Source organism: Glandiceps talaboti, chromosome 4 (assembly GCF_964340395.1).
Source record: "Glandiceps talaboti chromosome 4, keGlaTala1.1, whole genome shotgun sequence".
NCBI lineage: Eukaryota > Metazoa > Hemichordata > Enteropneusta > Spengelidae > Glandiceps > Glandiceps talaboti.
The window spans coordinates 20,876,834-20,890,523 of record NC_135552.1 but is presented as its reverse complement, the minus strand read 5'-3'; the positions used below and the strand labels follow the sequence as shown (position 1 = coordinate 20,890,523).

Here is a 13,690-nt window from a genome sequence, read left to right as displayed (position 1 = left end):
GAAAGTTTTGATTTTCTACAAGTTCACAATCTTTGAGAAACCTTTGACCTCCCTCTGGTTTTTAAATATTGTAAATTTCCTTACCAGCTGTAAGTTGTAAGTTAATTACTCTTACCATACTCTTGTAAGTTAATTTTACCAAGTCAACATTGTGAAGGGTCAAACAATTCTGTCACACAGGAATTGAAAATTGTTGTTCTGTTCTGTTCTGTTTACAGTAAGTTACCAGTGTTCATCTGCTGCATATTTACCTTCCTTATTTTCTTGTATGAATGTGAATAAATAAATGATTACTGTTACAATATCCATTTTGTAGAGACTTTATTTCTGTATTTGTAGAGGACTGAGCCGATCAATTAAGGGGTCTTCTCAAATTATCAAAGTATGATTAAAAACAGAGCTTTGTATCGTCAATGATAGTTTCTTTCTGTGAGTTTGATGGTCCATTGAGAGCAATTATTCTCCCAAAACTTATAGATGTACACCACTCATTCATATAGTATAAATTGGGCATCCAACTTCCAACAGTTGAAACTGACATTTTAATCAAAATATTGACATCTGGTTTATAACAAAATAGAAACTCCTCAAAAAGTTACAGCTACAATAATATTTTGATGTCTATAATAACTTCATGGTTTATATCATTCTAAAGATATATTGAACTGACTATCAATGAAGTTATGTGTATAGCTGTATAACACATTAATCATTGATTCAGAAGCAAACCTACTACATGTTGTACATTTCCTGTGTTGTGATTCGTCAATACATGGTCACATGGTATGTATAGTTTTTGTGCTCTTGACTGCAAATGATGTTGCCTGTATGGGCAACAGCATTAGCAGCTGTTGACTGGTGATGTCATGAGTACATGTTTTCAAAACAAACGAACCTGACATCTTGTTTTTTGTACAAATTTCTGAAGACAATCTTGCCATCCTTGTGCCAGAATTAAGGATTCGGAAAGAACACATTTGATAATTATTCAAGAATTACAGTTTTCTATGTTCGTCCTGTGTTGTTTTCTGAACTATCATCACTGTCATGTGTTAACCATATAGAACAGTGTGCCGAGAGAGTGAGAATGTAGGTAGTGGTGTGTTACAAAACACATATTGACTGATCGTGCTCATGCAACATCATAGGTCAGTCTAATTCAGGCCTGTGCATCACCCCAACACAGACTGTTTCTCTGGGGCTTCGCCCTCAGGGAAAGTCTTTGTTGGGGTGACCCACAGTCCCTTGAGAAAACAGACATATATATACTGTTGCCCTTGCAATCAGTCAGCATGTGTATAATGAATCCTCTTATCTAAACAAATTCTTGTAGAAGACACAAACCCCTCAAAAAGTTTACTTCTGTGTGACTGAATGGCAATGTGATTTAAAAGAAACTAGTAGCAAGGGAACAAATAGATACTACAAAGTGTCTGTAATATGCAGGAAATGGCTTGATTTTGAAAACTGCTCCTGGAGGTCAACATCAAGGTCAAAGCTAAAAGTCTTGCACCTGATAATACAAGGGTAGACATTTGAATGGCGTCTCTCTGTTTTCTCCAAAAATGGCCGCCATTTTGTCAAATGTGCATATGCCGCTAACGTGCATATATCCCATATGACATGCCCCCTTTACAACAGGTTTGAAAGAAATTGGACATTGAATGTCTGAGAAATGACATTATGGACAGACAGACACGTGTACGTACGTACGCACACACACACACATGGACAGACAGACAGAGCCCATTGTAATAGTCTTCCTTTCAGGGGACTAATGAAAACATCTCTGACTTTGTAACTACTGTGATATCAGTTACACTGACAATTTACCCTGCATCTTGACTTTTGGAGGATGATCACACTGGATATATATGCTGATTAGGTGTATTAAAAAGGAACTTTATACATGATCACTTTATCCAATAGTTGTCTTCCATCACTGCTATTGTGGAATTTATGATAGGTCTGTCTATGAATTGAAATTGACAGTCATTATTCCATAGATGGTTACCATGGTTTCCATCATCATTGCATGGTGCATTTTCCAGTTCAAAGACAGTCAGGGTGTTATCTCCTGTTGTAAGTACACTGGCTGGTACATAGAGAGTTAACTGTGGTCCAACTACTGGCCAGTAACGACCCAAATTAAAACCATTTATGTATGCTTGACCCTAGTGTAAAAGAAAGTGAAACAATAAAAATTCAGTTATTGGAGCACTGTGTAACAATGATAACATTGTAGCATGTGACTTTTCAGAAATATATAATGACCTTATGTGAACCCTACCTTTGTCCATCCTATAGTGTTATAAAGAAAAGTGTCCTGTACGGTATCAACACTAAGTGTGTGACCTGATATGACCCCTACCTTTGTCCATCCTTTAGTGTTAAGAAAAGTGTCTTGTACTGTATCAACACTAAGTATGTGACCTGATATGACCCCTACCTTTGTCCATCCTATAGTGTTATAAAGAAATGTGTCCTGTACTGTATCAACACTAAGTATGTGACCTGATATGACCCCTACCTTTGTCCATCCTTTAGTGTTAAGAAAAGTGTCCTGTACTGTATCAACACTAAGTGTGTGACCTGATATGACCCCTACCTTTGTCCATCCTATAGTGTTAAGAAAAGTGTCCTGTACTGTATCAACACTAAGTATGTGACCTGATATGACCCCTACCTTTGTCCATCCTTTAGTGTTAAGAAAAGTGTCCTATACTGTATCAACATTAAGTATGTGACCTGATATGACCCCTACCTTTGTCCATCCTTTAGTGTTAAGAAAAGTGTCCTGTACTGTATCAACACTAAGTGTACCAGTATAAAATGAAGGTGTCTGTAAAGTTGCTGTTTTCTTGGATCTGTACTTCAAGTTTATTTTCTTGTTGATGACGTAGCTAGGGTTAATGACAGCATCCAAGTCCAATGAATAAATACTCCAGGATTGTAGTACAGCGCCCTCAATGGTGACATTACCAACAATTCCCTGAAAAACAACAAAATGTTACCAAAACAGGAAAGCATTTGCCACACATAATGAGGAATTACTATATCTCAGATCAGCCATTCAGATAAATATGCTTCTAAAATTTAATTTGATGCTATGGTTGTACAATATATACTGTAAGCTTTATCTGGACAATTCTGTTGTATTTTCATATTTTACAAAATCAAACTGTCCACACAAAATACTACACAGTATACTCTACTACTAAAATATATTGTGTGATGTGCCACGACTTAAATCACTCTTGTCGGTACCTATTGAGGTAAAAGTTCCATCATAGGTCCCCTCCACTGTCTCTGGTTCCACATACTATGTTGCCTCACTTATGCTAGACTTTGATGCCACAAATAAATATATTTGGAGGTGTGCTATAATACACAATCAGTTCATTTTGAACTCACCATAGATCCATTTAAATTACTACAAAGATAGCAGCATAGAAGTATCCAAATCATTTATGTGACTGCATCAAAAATAGAAGTTGTAAAATATCCCTTACCTTTTGAGTTATTTATGTGACTGATAGCAGTTGACATTGTATCCCTTACCTTGAGTTATTTATGTGACTGATAGCAGTTGCCACTGTATCCCTTATCTTTTGAGTTATTTATGTGACTGATAGCAGTTGCCATTGTATCCCTTACCTTTGGAGTTATTTATGTGACTGATAGCAGTTGCTATTGTATCCCTTACCTTTGAGTCGTTTATGTGACTTCCATAATTTATTCGTCCCTGGTTTTCCACCAAGATATCCAGTGTATCACCAGCCACAGCTGTAATGTTCAGAGTTGTACTCAGACTAGGATCATTGGTCATTCTGGATAAAATACCTACCACAGTCTGAAAACAAGGATAAATTCTTAGTTAGAGGTCAAAGATAATTAGCAGGTGAATACACTGAATGATTGACAACATCCATAGTCATAATGTAACATACTGTTAACTATAATAAACTGGTTGAGATTGAGTTATATGTGGTATAGCTATACTAGGGCTGTACATGATGACAGCATGCACTGTCAAATGGACATAGGCCATTTCTATAGTCCCCTCTGGACAGTGCTCATTGTAGGTTGACAAACAAGCAACTACATTGTTCCCATACTTTAACAACAAGGGCAACGAATATGAAAATATACAGAGGTTGAGGGGCATTGGGGGTAACTACCTGGTTGATGAGTGCATATATGAGTACAGTGTCACTGCTATTTGTTGGTACTACAGCACAGGGGGGAGGGGGTGTTAACCTACCTGGTTGATGAGTACATATCCCCTATCTCTAATACCAGGGACACTAAGTAAAGAATCACTGCTATTTGTTGGTACTGTAGTTCTGTATAACATAAAACCATAACTCTGAAAAAGAAATGGTGCAAGAAAGAAATGAATGCCATTAAAATTAAGGAATGTATACTGGATATCAGTTAGACTGACTTTATATGTTGACAATTCATGACTTACTTGTAGTGTTGTATGTATCTCATACTTCATTACGGCATTACAGAATGTATTATGGGATATAAGATGGTAACTTACAGTCTTCTCAGAACTTTGTGTTTACATTTAACAAGACTGACCCAATCCAAGGTGTCTTGGGATGCAAATATATTTTGGCAAATTCAAATACCCAGATGTCCCACGGGTAATAAAAAGTACTTGACGTCTTTCCCATTGCACTGACCTGTTGCATATCTTCCATAGTGATTGGGTAGGTTGCCTTGATTGGTCCATACGGTGCCATTGTATCTAGTTCATCATAAAATGATGACATTTTAGACATTGTGATCTGACCATAGGCTGATTTTGGTGTAGGTGGTGGTATAGGGTCTGGTGGTAGTTGTCTGTACTGAAAATGAAAGGAGATAAAATCATCACTTTATGTGGTGAGATAGAGTCTGGTGGTAGTTGTCTGTACTGAAAATGAAAAGAGATAAAATCATCACTTTATGTGGTGAGATAGGGTCTGGTGGTAGTTGTCTGTACTGAAAATGGGATGAGATAAAATCATCACTTTATGTGGTGAGATAGGGTCTGGTGGTAGTTGTCTGTACTGAAAATGAAAAGAGATAAAATCATCACTTTATGTGGTGGTATAGGGTCTGGTGGTAGTTGTCTGTACTGAAAATGAAAAGAGATAAAATCATCACTTTATGTGGTGAGATAGAGTCTGGTGGTAGTTGTCTGTACTGAAAATGAAATGAGATAAAATCATCACTTTATGTGGTGGTATAGGGTCTGGTGGTAGCTGTCTGTACTGAAAATGAAATGAGATAAAATTATCACTTTATGTGGTGAGTTAGGGTCTGGTGGTAGTTGTCTGTACTGAAAATGAAAGGAGATAAAATCATCACTTTATGTGGTGGGATAGGGTCTGGTAGTGTGCACTTCCTAATCATATAAATTTGTATCATTGTCATCCTCAATTAGAGTTGGCCACCCCTTGAAGGAGTGGTATGGTCTGGGGTAAAGGTCAAGCAGTTCTCTACATCTGATCTATCAGCATAACTTAAAAGTAGTATGGTTCCATACCTTTGCTATCACTTGTCTAATGGCCATGTACTTGTCATTGGGATCACCTGCTTCAGTCAATGGTGCATCATAATCATAACTGGTTGGTTGTGGCTTGTATGGAGCATAGTTGGCACCATTCATAAATCCAAAGTTAGTGCCACCTTCAAACATGTACCTGTCGGTAAAAAATACACATAAGACTTGCAGCCTCTGTTTGGATCTGGATGTACTCATAAACACAAACATACCAGTACCATTAACTTACCCATCAATGTATAGTTTTCAAACACTCCATTTTATCCCTCTATCTACTAGTCATATTAATGTCTGTGATGGATATTTGTGTTACTATATACTCACATATTAACAGATGCATTCATAGCAAGTATGTCATCCAATGACTTGGTCACTTTGTCTTTATTGACCACAGCATGGGCATGACCCCAATGATCTAACCAACCTGTATAAAACTCTGAGTTGACCTAGTAATAGAAACAGACAAAGTATGCATTGTCCCATTGAATATATTACCAGGGTGATTAAATATAGACCCTAAGTCAAAACGGTAGCAATGCTAAGCATAGTATTTTATCCTTCATACAACATTCTTGTGCCGTAACCTATTACCATATTCAATTTGTTATATCTAGTGTTATTATATCATATCCAATCACTGCAATACTTTCTTGAAGTGATGTTTTCATTAGACAAAATGCTATAATTTAGTCAATTTATTTGTACAATAGAGGGATGAACCTATAATCTAGCTTAAATACTAGATCAAAGTATGGAAATACTATTTTTTTCCAACAGGTGTTTACTTCTAATATGTCTGTAAAATGTCCACAGAACACAAAACAGATTGCTTGTCAAGTCAAACATGTATTTGAATGAACACCTGTATTTATAGCTTGAATGTTAAAACTCAATATGTACTTGGTTGGATTTCTGGGCTGAGAATGGGATCATTAGGCTGAGAATGAATACTAACGGTAAGACACTGGGTAACATAAATAGTTATACTTACTAGGGGACCATTAGGCTGAGAATGAACACTAAGGGTATGACAATGGGTGACATAAATAGTTATACTTACTAGGGGACCATTAGGTTAAGAATGAACACTTGGGTAATACACTGGGTGACATAAATAGTTACACTTACTAGGGGACCATTAGGCTAAGAATGAACGCTAGGGTAATACACTGGGTGACATAAATAGTTACACTTACTAGGGGACCATTAGGCTAAGAATGAACGCTAGGGTAATACACTGGGTGACATAAATAGTTATACTTACTAGGGGACCATTAGGCTGAGAATGAACACTAAGGGTAATACACTGGGTGACATAAATAGTTACACTTACTAGGGGACCATTAGGCTGAAATTTTCTCAATTCACTGAAAGGTTTACTGACATCACCACCTGAAAAGGCAAACCACAGAATTTTGTTTACTAAGTTTATTCAAACTATAAATTTCTTAAACTATAATTACTTTTGTATCTATTTGTGTATGTGTTTGTTTTTTGTTTATGTTTGTCTGTGTGTGCATGTATGTGAACATGTGTATGTGTGTGTGTGTGTGTGTATGTGTGTCTGCATGTGCATGTGTATGTTTGTGTGTGTGCATGTTTGTTTGTATGTATGTATGTATGTATGTATGTATGTATGTATGTATGTATGTATGTATGTATGTATGTATGTATGTGTATGTATGTATGTATGTATGTATGTATGTATGTATGTATGCATGTATGCATGTATGCATGGGCATGTGTATGTGTGTGTATGTGTGAGTGAGTGAGTGAGTGAGTGTGAGTGTGTGTGTGTGTGTGTGTGTGTGTGTGTGTGTGTGTGTAGGAGGTAAATTAATGACAATAATTTTATTCAAAGATTGTTGAACAGATAAACAGGTTTGAAGTGTCTTTAATATTAATATTTTCTTCTTCCTTTTAATAGACAATGTTAAAATAATATAGTACGATATATGATTAGAGACAACAAAATCTGTTTCAATTTTTTCTTTTCTCTTTCTTTGCTATGATGAAATAATCCTCTTCTATTTGACAAAGTACAAGACCGATAAGAGAGTCTCACCTGCTCCAAAATCCACAGTAGTTAAAACACCTTGTAATGCACCACATTTTAACATGTTATTAGAAGGTCCATCAGTTGTAAACAATACAACATCATCACCAAGCACATCAACAACTTTACTCCTCAATGCTCTTAGATAATCATAATCACATTCATAATAACTACCATATTCATTTTCAATCTGTACATAATGAATAACAAGATTATTAAAAACCCTATTCAGGTCAAGTCCATGTAAAAAGATAATGGTTGTGCTAGGATTCTAAGGGTTAAATGGAAAACAGAGACATCAAAGTATGTGAAAATAAAACACATTTAATAATATTTCAAAACTTGAAAGTCAAACCAAAATGACCGAAACAAAATCTAATTCAGCTAACTGTCAATAGAGTATCCTCTGCAAACTGTATCATGACCAAGTAACAGCAAAAAAAACACCTGTATTTTGGTCAAGTAACAGCAAAAAAATGTACTTTGGTAAAGTGACAACAAATACTTGGAAACTGTATTTTATAATCAAGTAACAGTAAAACAGCTGTAACAAGATATTCAGTTCAAGACACCAGGCTACATAGTAATGTAGTCATTATAGTAATTATGTGATTGTCTATATCAGTGACTAGCGGTCAGTTATTTTTACCTGTATAGTAATGATAGGCCCTCCATTCTTATACAATGACTGAATGGTGATTGTCTCTATACCAGTGGCTAAGTTATTTTTACCTGTATAGTAATGATAGGCCCTCCATTCTTATACAATGACTGAACAGTGATTGTCTATACCAGTGGCTAAGTTATTTTTACCTGTATAGTAATGATAGGCCCTCCATTCTTATACAATGACTGAACAGTGATTGTCTATACCGGTGGCTAAGTTATTTTTACCTGTATAGTAATGATAGGCCCTCCATTCTTATACAATGACTGAACAGTGATTGTCTATACCGGTGGCTAAGTTATTTTTACCTGTATAGTAATGATAGGCCCTCCATTCTTATACAATGACTGAACAGTGATTGTCTATACCGGTGGCTAAGTTATTTTTACCTGTATAGTAATGATAGGCCCTCCATTCTTATACAATGACTGAATGGTGATTGTCTCTATACCGGTGGCTAAGTTATTTTTACCTGTATAGTAATGATAGGCCCTCCATTCTTATACAATGACTGAACAGTGATTGTCTATACCGGTGGCTAAGTTATTTTTACCTGTATAGTAATGATAGGCCCTCAATTCTTATACAATGACTGAATGGTGATTGTCTCTATACGTTATTTTTACCTGTATAGTAATGATAGGCCCTCCATTCTTATACAATGACTGAATAGTGATTGTCTCTATACCAGTGGCTTAGTTATTTTTACCTGTATAGTAATGATAGGCCCTCCATTCTTATACAGATATAAAGATAAGAGTTGTAAGAGATTATCCATCCAACTCAAAGCTGGTGTGAGATAATCAGGATCTGAAGATCTTAGCTGAATATCAGGATTATTTTTCAGCAGCCATGATGGCAAACCACCCTGAAAGACAATGAGTAGAAATGTGTGATTTTCTGTCCTTATAATTAATACAAGGTTCTGAAGGAGCAGACTCTTTGTTGTTATGTGAATATTTACATATTTCTACGGAGTCTGAGTATTAGGACTGTCTATCTGAATGTTAAATCTACATTTGTATCACAGTGAACCATCCCCAACAATTTCTATCATTGCAAATTCTATGGTCCACTCCTGATAATTCACATATTGTATGCTTCAGCCTGCCCTCCCAACCCACAACATACAGGCTGAGTAAACTCAGTGCTTTAATTGCCATGGAAAAGTCAGTGATCAGACACTATGAACATTTTGATTCTACATAAGTTGTATACTTACCATATCCCATTCTCCACATATATATGGACCAATCCTTGCAATGACTAACAGTCCTGTGTCATTAGCAGTTTGTAGAAATGATGGCAAGTTAGCTTCATCTTTAAAGTTAAACTGTCCTGGCTTGGGTTCATGAATGTTCCAAGGTACATATCTATGGTATAAAAAAAATACCAGGAAATAAGTAGTAAAGGATTCAAGTCACGATATATCATAGAAGTCACTTCTGTACTAAATTACTACAGATAATACATCTTAACAACTATAGTCTGAAACTGGAAACATGACTATAAAACTCCTGCAAATGAGCACAATGCATCTTGGGTTGCCTATTAGTTAGCAAAGCTGAATGATTGCACATCATGATCTTAAGTTTTGTCAGTCCCAAAGTGCAGCAAGTAGGCAAGTAGTAATGCTTATTAACAAATCTATAAAGGAAAATATACCAACCTAATCACTATTAAAAAGTTAAAATTACCTAGTAGTCCCACACAGGGTGTTAGGTCTTTTTCCACAAATCTGTTCATTCAAACCAGCTGTACATGTATCCATTTCATACTTATATTTGTATGGCTATCAAACCAGCTGTGTACATTTCATACTAACATTTGTAAGGCATTCAAACCAGCTGTGTACATTTCATACTTACATTTGTATGGCATTCAAACCAGCTGTGTACATTTCATCTTACATTTGTATGGCATTCAAACCAGCTGTGTACATTTCATACTTCCATTTGTATGGCATTCAAACCAGCTGTGTACATTTCATCTTACATTTGTATGGCATTCAAACCAGCTGTGTACATTTCATACAATCGATTTGTATGGCTATCAAACCAGCTGCGTACAGTTCATACTAACATTTGTATAGCATTCAAACCAGCTGTGCACATTTCATACTTACATTTGTATGGCATTCAAACCAGCTGTGTACATTTCATACTTACATTTGTATAGCATTCAAACTAACTGTGTATATTTCATCTTACATTTGTATGGCATTCAAACCAGTTGTGTACATTTCATACTTACATTTGTATCATGGCATTCAAACCAGCTGTATACATTTCATAAGTTACATTTGTATGGCATTCAAACCAGCTGTGTACAGTTCATATTTACATTTGTATGGCATTCAAACCTGCTGTGTACATTTCATACTTACATTTGTATAGCATTCAAACCTGCTGTGTACATTTCATACTTACATTTGTATAGCATTCAAACTAACTGTGTATATTTCATCTTACATTTGTATGGCATTCAAACCAGCTGTGTACATTTCATTTTACATTTGTATGGCATTCAAACCAGCTGTATACATTTCATCTTACATTTGTATGGCATTCAAACCAGCTGTATACATTTCATAAGTTACATTTGTATCATGGCATTCAAACCAGTTGTGTACATTTCATACTTACATTTGTATGGCATTCAAACCAGCTGAGTACATTTCATACTTCCATTTGTATGGCATTCAAACCTGCTGTGTACATTTCATACTTACATTTGTATAGCATTCAAACCTGCTGTGTACATTTCATACTTACATTTGTATAGCATGCAAACCTGCTGTGTACATTTCATACTTACATTTGTATGGCATTCAAACCTGCTGTGTACATTTCATACTTACATTTATATGGCATTCAAACCAGCTGTGTACATTTTCATACTTACATTTGTATGGCATTCAAACCAGCTGTGTACATTTCATACTTACATTTGTATGGCATTCAAACCAGCTGTGTACATTTCATACTTACATTTGTATAGCATTCAAACCAGCTGTGTACATTTCATACTTACATTTGTATGGCATTCAAACTAACTGTGTAGATTTCATACTTACATTTGTATAGCATTCAAACCAGCTGTGTACATTTTCATACTTACATTTGTATAGCATTCAAACCAGCTGTATACATTTCATAAGTTACATTTGTATGGCATTCAAACCAGCTGTGTACATTTCATACTTCCATTTGTATGGCATTCAAACCAGCTGTGTACATTTCATACTTCCATTTGTATGGCATTCAAACCTGCTGTGTACATTTCATACTTCCATTTGTATAGCATTCAAACCAGCTGTATACATTTCATACTTACATTTGTATGGCATTCAAACCAGCTGTATACATTTCATACTTACATTTGTATAGCATTCAAACCAGCTGTATACATTTCATACTTACATTTGTATGGCATTCAAACCAGCTGTATACATTTCATACTTACATTTGTATGGCATTCAAACCAGCTGTATACATTTCATCTTACATTTGTATAGCATTCAAACCAGTTGTGTACATTTCATACTTACATTTGTATCACGGCTATCAAACCAGCTGTGTACATTTCATACTTACATTTGTATAGCATTCAAACCACCTGTATACATTTAGTACATTTGTATAGCACTCAAACCAGCTGTGTACATTTCATACTTACATTTGTATCATGGCATTCAAACCAGCTGTGTACATTTCATACTTACATTTGTATGGCATTCAAACCAGCTGTATACATTTTCTTGAGTCTATCTTGCCAATAGTAATGAGGTATTCTAGCATAGTGAATGCTGCCTGATATGTAACGAAATGGCTCACCATCTTTCAAAAAACAGTTGTTCTTGTAGTCAACTGAGAAAGACCTTCCAATCACCTAAAGTAATTCATGGAAAAGAAAATAACAGTACTGGCTTTCAAAATTTTGAGTAATTAATAAATATTTTTCGTCATTGAATAACCAAAGATATATTCACTAAAAATTTGTCAGTTATTTATAAAGTGACATTGCATTTGTTAATTAGTGGTCAATATTATCTGTAGGTAGTGTAGTGGCCAGTTTAAATTTTGAGTATAGGCTTGGTTTTGAATATGTCACCATGTTAAAACTGTAGTGGTGTAACTGCAGTATCAGTTTTTGATCAAACAACTACATTATATTCACTGAAAATTGTTTAATTACCAATAGTTGGACATTGTAAATGCTATTCAGTGGTCAATATTATCCATAAGAAATACAGAAACAGGTGGAAATCGTGATTGCTGTTGTTGAAGGTCCTGATTTTTGGATGTGGACCCAAGAATCAATTGATTTGAATTTAATACCATGCATACAGCTACAAAACTATGTTTATCCACAGCTGATGCAATACTGTTCACGGTGTACATGACTCGAGCATTAATAGAAAGTTATCGTACTTAACAAAACTAACAACTCATATTTTATATAATTGAAAAAAAAATACAACAAAAGATCTGAGTTGGTTTCGAACTACTACCTCAAGAATAAATTCTACCATGCTAATCACATCAGAAAATCCCATAAAACGTAGAAATTAGAATCGCCTGACGATCTCTTTAGCAACAGCCATTGCAATGCAATTAAATTTTATATGAACAAACACCTTGACAAGCTGAATCAGTCGTTTAAGATTGCTAAAGTGTGAAACTCCAAGTTACATCTTGTGACATCCTAGTTCCTTGGATTAAGTTTGTAATGCTCTGCTCCTAATATTGCACTGTGCACATTTGTATATCAATATTTGTAATTATATTAATAGTTTTGAATTTGAGGTTTTTTTGGAAGGTTGTTCATTCAATTTTCATTTCATTTCAGTTTCATTTGAACTGTTTGCTCTGCGGTTAAACTAACGGAACGCAAAAAAGCACAAAAACAGAAGAAAAAAACAAGTCAAACTCAAAATCATAACGCTACACAATCATTGTAGCCAGACTTAACCTTGGGGGGGGGGGGGGGGGGGAGGTGTCCTTTTTAATTCACACAAGTTTGTTATGGTACGTATGACATTACTTGTGAATAAATAGTGACGAGGCATTGTGTGGGTGTGAAGTCGGCCACAATTTGAACTACGTGCTTTTATGTGACGGAAAAATGCCAATACTCACTGCGTAATCACTCAGAGAAGTAATGATGATGATAAAAACCAACACTGGAAACAAGTTACACCTCGTACCTACTGCCATGTTGTATGTAGGTATGGTCATGTGACCATGTGATAATCAGGTGACTTACAACCACGACCTCAGTCAACCTCAGTCAAGTTAAGTAAGGGACTGGTCAGTTTCTCCAGTCTGGGGGGGGGGGTGTTGGATTCCTAAATCGGGCCGACAAAAAGTCACTACCCCCCCCCCCCCCATCTGTACAACCAAAA

At 35.6% G+C, this 13,690-nt stretch overlaps 1 protein-coding gene across 1 annotated transcript; it reads right to left on the bottom strand.

Annotated features, from left to right (window-relative positions):
* Positions 1 to 1,736: 1,736 nt before the first annotated feature.
* LOC144434048 (beta-galactosidase-like) lies at positions 1,737 to 13,502 on the bottom strand. Its single transcript, XM_078122495.1, has 13 exons — positions 13,425 to 13,502; positions 12,008 to 12,174; positions 9,506 to 9,656; positions 8,993 to 9,151; positions 7,626 to 7,806; positions 6,894 to 6,952; positions 5,885 to 6,006; positions 5,543 to 5,699; positions 4,695 to 4,859; positions 4,265 to 4,369; positions 3,707 to 3,853; positions 2,765 to 2,992; positions 1,737 to 2,174 (listed from the first exon to the last, which is right to left on the bottom strand). The coding sequence occupies exons 1-13, from the start codon at positions 13,500 to 13,502 to the stop codon at positions 1,914 to 1,916; spliced, it is 1,980 nt and encodes a 659-aa protein (XP_077978621.1). The 3' UTR covers positions 1,737 to 1,913.
* Positions 13,503 to 13,690: the final 188 nt, after the last annotated feature.